The 6,000-nt window shown below is 48.8% G+C and overlaps 1 protein-coding gene across 1 annotated transcript in view; it reads right to left on the bottom strand.

Moving 5' to 3' along the window:
* Positions 1-6,000, bottom strand: part of rars1 (arginyl-tRNA synthetase 1) — a 34,054-nt gene that overhangs the window by 13,014 nt on the left and 15,040 nt on the right. The window contains exons 9-12 of the mRNA XM_076274458.1: positions 4,532-4,636; positions 3,551-3,729; positions 3,342-3,451; positions 2,566-2,671 (exon numbers count right to left, since the gene is read on the bottom strand). Of these exons, the coding sequence (XP_076130573.1) occupies positions 2,566-2,671; positions 3,342-3,451; positions 3,551-3,729; positions 4,532-4,636 (500 nt within the window). The remainder of the gene's footprint in view (positions 1-2,565; positions 2,672-3,341; positions 3,452-3,550; positions 3,730-4,531; positions 4,637-6,000) is intronic.

Genomic DNA, 6,000 nt, shown 5'->3' with positions numbered 1-6,000 from the left:
CATCGCTACACTCCTTCTACCCATCACTATACTCCATCGCTATACTCCTTCTAACCATCACTATACTCCATTGCTATACTCCATCGCTATACTCCTTCATTATACTCCATCACTACACTGCATCACTATACTCCATCGCTATACTCCTCCTACCCATCACTATACTCCTCCTACCCATCACTATACTCCTTCTGACGTCCATTACATCCCTTCTAACTGTACAGTAGGTGTATGGGAGGGCCTCTGTTCCCTCACAGGCAGTGATAATAACGATGACTACGCCTCCAACCTCACAGCTGTTTCTCCCTCGATTAATCGATCAACCTCTACTGCTTACTGTAACTCCGTTCCCCCACAGGCAGTGATGATGATGATGATGAGTACGCCTCCAACCTCACAGCTGATTAATCAACCCCACGATTAATCGGTCAACCTCTACTGCTAACTGTATGGAACTGTATGGTGGACCTCCGTTCCCCCACAGGAAGTGATGATGAGCACACTCCGCCTCCACAGGAAGTGATGATGAGCACACTCCACCCCCACAGGAAGTGATGATGAGCACACTCCGCCTCCACAGGAAGTGATGATGAGCACAATCCACCCCCACAGGAAGTGATGATGAACACACTCCGCCTCCACAGGAAGTGATGATGAGCACACTCCACCCCCACAGGAAGTGATGATGAGCACACTCCGCCTCCACCCCCACAGGCAGTGATGATGAGCACACTCCACCCCCACAGGAAGTGATGATGAGCACACTCCGCCTCCACAGGAAGTGATGATGAGCACACTCCGCCTCCACAGGAAGTGATGATGAGCACACTCCACCCCCACAGGAAGTGATGATGAGCACACTCCGCCTCCGTTCCCCCACAGGAAGTGATGATGAGCACACTCCGCCTCCACCCCCACAGGCAGTGATGATGAGCACACTCCACCCCCACAGGAAGTGATGATGAGCACACTCCGCCTCCACAGGAAGTGATGATGAGCACACTCCGCCTCCACAGGAAGTGATGATGCGCACACTCCACCCCCACAGGAAGTGATGATGAGCACACTTCGCCTCCACAGGAAGTGATGATGAGCACACTCCACCCCCACAGGAAGTGATGATGAGCACACTCCGCCTCCGTTCCCCCACAGGAAGTGATGATGAGCACACTCCACCCCCACAGGAAGTGATGATGAGCACACTCCGCCTCCACCCCCACAGGCAGTGATGATGAGCACACTCCGCCTCCACAGGAAGTGATGATGAGCACACTCCGCCTCCACAGGAAGTGGTGATGAGCACACTCCACCTCGACAGGAAGTGATGATGAGCACACTCCACCTCCACAGGAAGTGATGATGAGCACACTCCGCCTCCACAGCTGTCCGGCCCGCTCATCCATCAACCTTCAGACTGACCATCAGTCAGTGTCCTTGCTGTTCTCTCCGAGTGTTTGTGTTTACTGTGTGTGTGTGTGTGTGTGTGTGTGTGTGTGTGTGTGCACAACTCTTTATCTGCGGCGGCGGCGGTGTGTGTGAGCTGGGCTTCCTCAAACACACAAGTCAGCGCCAGATAACCTGTTCAAACAGCACAGAGAGTGATGGAGCAGGGAGGGGCGGGGCCTGCTATCAGCCGAGAGATGACATGGGCGTAGGATGACACGGCGGAGAAGACACAGAGCCGATGACACGCCTACTCCTTTAACTCATCTGAGCTGGACACAGAACTGGACTACTCCTTTAACCCAGCAGATCTGGACACAGTACCGGACTAATCTAGCCTGACGAGCCAGACCCACATTAAAATGTAGGGTCTAGGCACTCACCGTTCGCAGTGCTCAGTCCGAGGGGCGGGATAATCAGTTGTCTTTCAAATTCCCTCTGCACGCAATAGGACAGCGGCAGCGCTATGAGTCCCATGCGTTTCCCACCAGCGGAGCTAGTTGGCTAGTGTCACACTGTTCGCCAGCAGCAACATCCATCTTATTTGTTTTCAAGTAGCAGGGAATTCAAGCCAAACCGTTGCAACTCTGCCATCAATCATTATGTTAAGCCCACCTAACGACTCTATACACGATTTCATTGGCCTGATTAAGTTTCGATTTCTGGAGCTCACAAGCCAACGGAGAGTTGCTAGACTAGCCCTGGCAGCAAATGTAATTTGCTGCCGCTAGGGGCGCGTCTAGATTTCTAGGCTAGGACTAATCCTTTAACCCAGCCAGATCTGGACAGAGAACTGGACTAATCCTTTAACCCAGCTAGATCTGGACACAGAACTGGACTAATCCTTTAACCCAGCTAGATCTGGACACAGAACTGGACTAATCCTTTAACGCAGCCAGATCTGGACACAGAACTGGACTAATCCTTTAACGCAGCCAGATCTGGACACAGAAGTGGAGTACTCCTTTAACCCAGCCGAGCTGGACACAGAAGTGGACTAATCCTTTAACCCAGCTAGATCTGGACACAGAAGTGGACTAATCCTTTAACGCAGCCAGATCTGGACACAGAACTGGACTAATCCTTTAACCCAGCCAGATCTGGACACAGAACTGCGGGTACCTTATCTCTCTCCTTGTCCTTCAGCTTGTCCATACTCCTCTTCAGGCCCTCGTCCAGCAGGTCCATCAGCCTGACCGTGTCGCCCGAGCGAGTCTTGAACTTCTTCCTGAAGCAGACGGACAGGAATGAGTCTCCACTGGCCTTTATACACATCATTCAGCATCAATTTGATTTGGTCATCAAAACATTAGAAAAACATCCACCTACTTTGTCTTCACTCTGTGGGAAGATATTAGTGCACTAAGGTATTATTACCAAGTGGGTGGGAAGATATTAGTGCACTAAGGTATTATTACCAAGTGGGAAGATATTAGTGCACTAAGGTATTATTACCAAGTGGGTGGGAAGATATTAGTGCACTAAGGTATTATTACCAAGTGGGAAGATATTAGTGCACTAAGGTATTATTACCAAGTGGGAAGATATTAGTGCACTAAGGTATTATTACCAAGTGGGTGGGAAGATAGTGCACTAAGGTATTATTACCAAGTGGGAAGATATTAGTGCACTAAGGTATTATTACCAAGTGGGAAGATATTAGTGCACTAATGTATTATTACCAAGTGGGAAGATATTAGTGCACTAAGGTATTATTCCCAAGTGGGAAGATTCCAAAAGGACAAAATGGGATAAAAGAAGATCAAGAAGGTGACTGCAATGAAAGACATGAACAAACAAACAAACACACACAAACAAACACAGACACCCACAGACACACACAGACAGACACACACAGAGACACACACAGACAGACACACAGACACACACACACTCACTTGTCCTCTCCCAGCACCACTCCGAAGCCGGCGTGTTCCACTCGTGTCACTTTGGGGTCGTACCAACCAATCATCCGAGCAGCGGCAAATACCACCTGGAAATGGACACCCTGGACACACACACACACACACACACAATCACATTTATGTCCCAAGATCCTATGAACGCACACACACACACACACACACGGACGGATACACATACACACCTGTCCGCTGTCTGTGACGTAGATGAGGATGTCGGCCTTCTCCACGAACACACGGTGGTAGAGGGCGGCGAGGTCGGAGGTGTCGTAGGTGTAGCCTCCGTCAGACTTGACCACGGTCAGAGGGATGGACTGGCCCGGGGCAAACACCACCTTCCTGCCCTCGTCCATCTCCACGAGCCCTGGAGGGAGGAGAGGGGTCGAGTGTGTGAGCGCGCGCATGAGAGAGAGAGAGAGAGAGAGAGAGAGGGAGGGAGAGAGAGAGAGAGAGAGAGAGAGAGAGAGAGAGAGAGAGAGAGAGAGAGAGAGAGAGATTGAGAGAGGCAATAAAATTGCCCATGACAGAATAAAATAGATGTGAGAAAAAAAGTTAATGTTGTGCCTTTCTCTTTTCCAAATCTATCTAGGCTCTAGGCCCCTGTCAGTCAGAAATGATGAGGTTTCAACTTTAACTTATGGAGTATTGCTTATTTTTGTAATTCTATTTATTCTGAATTGCTTCAGATTTGAAGTACCTGGGAATTCATGTGGTATAATTTTGATAAGAAGTTTATATTCCACACAGTGCATTTTTATTGACACACAAACAGTTTAAGCTAAAAAAACAAAAATGAAACAACAGCGCCCCCTGCTGAGTCTAGAGGACATGACCATTAGATAGATGACAACACATTTTAAAAAATAAAGTATAGCTAAGTATAGCTATGATGAGGTATGTGGGAACTCTGAACAGATTCTTCCATGTCTTGCTCTCTTTTTTCCTAATTACTCAATTAACTTTAATTAGAATTTGAACTTTGCCAATTGTACAAATTAGTGGTCATCAAAAAAAAAAAAAAAAAAAATCTTCAACACTGAAGTGTATGGGCATGTGCATGGGGATGTGTACTCTGGGCTTATTATTATCCCCATGTGAAACATCACATTACAGACATTCATCATTTCCGAATAACATCAATAAGAAAACATAAATAACTTTCTGACCTTTCTCTTCAAACTTCTTGACCACCTCGGTCATGAGTTCCTGGTAGAAAGACTCCCCCCGCTCCACCAAGGAGACGTCCAGGCAGTCATAGACCTTCTGAAACTCTGCAGGGTGAGAGGAGGGGGGGGGGGGGGGGGAGAGATGCTCTTAAAGTAAGTACGGCAGCAACACGCACATCTAGGGAGCCTCTGGACTCTCACACATCACAACACACACATCACTCATTCAACTAGACATGCAGACAGAGTCACAGAGGAGACAGCCCTGTGTGTATGTGTGTGTGTGTGAAAGAGAGAGAGAGTGTGAGTGAAGGTGAGACAGAGAGACAGACAGAGAGAGACACACACAGAGAGAGAGAGAGAGAGAGAGAGAGAGGGAGGGGGGGGAGAGAGAGAGAGAGAGAGAGAGAGAGAGAGAGAGAGAGAGAGAGATTTAGAAGAGACACATACAAAAGATGAAAGAGCGTGTGTGTGTGTGTGTGCGTGTGTGTGTGTGTGTGTGTGTGCGTGTGTGTGTGTAGAGCAGAAACAAAAAGCCAAAGAGGACTTTTGAAGAGCGCTCCTTCCGTCCTGACTGTCACATCAAAGCACCCCGGTGACGAGTAATCGCTAGGCAACCCCGATGTCTGATGCCCTCTGGGCTGTCCTCTGCCTCGAGGCGCCACTCACCTCTGGACAGAGCACGCCCACAACCTCCCAACGCAGACGCAAAGTGCCAAAGATACGCACAACCTCCTAAAGTGACCTCAGTCCTGCTGCCATGCCCGTGTGTCCACTCAAACTCAGGGTCAGAGGCTCACAGGCAGACTACACCAGACACGCAACTCAAGCGTTCAGTTCACGCAGCGTATGCTGCAACAGTGAGCTTCCACTATGACATCAGTGTTCCATTCACGCAGCGTATGCTGCAACAGTGAGCTTCTACTATGACATCAGCGTTCCGTTCACAACAGTGAGCTTCTACTATGACATCAGCGTTCCGTTCACAACAGTGAGCTTCCACTATGACATCAGCGTTCCGTTCACGCAGCCTATGCTGCAACAGTGAGCTTCTACTATGACATCAGCGTTCTGTTCACGCAGCCTATGCTGCAACAGTGAGCTTCTACTATGACATCAGCGTTCTGTTCACGCAGCGTATGCTGCAACAGTGAGTGTTTCCTCTAGGATTTTTCTAAGCAGTGGGGGCAGGCCTGTCCGAACCACGACCACCCCCCCCACACACACACACACCGTCCCCCCGTCCCACGGAACTGACAACTGACACTTCACTGCAACACAAACAATTATATGTATTCACCTCTATTCACACACAATGAGGCATTATTTTCAGTTATTATACGGCTCTTCACAATGCTAGTAGAACGCTCCATTGACTTGAATGGGATTTCCCAACGTTCTACGGTAAAATAAATTCATGTAATTACCGCTGCAAACATATAATTACCGCTGTCAATGGCAACGGGTTT

The sequence above is a fragment of the Alosa pseudoharengus genome, unplaced genomic scaffold (genome assembly GCF_046254945.1).
Source record: "Alosa pseudoharengus isolate Yale_2024_CS ecotype anadromous, Long Island Sound unplaced genomic scaffold, YU_APseudo_1.1 YU_APseudo_1.1_scf_8, whole genome shotgun sequence".
Lineage (NCBI taxonomy): Eukaryota > Metazoa > Chordata > Actinopteri > Clupeiformes > Clupeidae > Alosa > Alosa pseudoharengus.
Note: the sequence above shows the minus strand (reverse complement) of the source record. Positions and strands in the feature narration are given on the sequence as shown.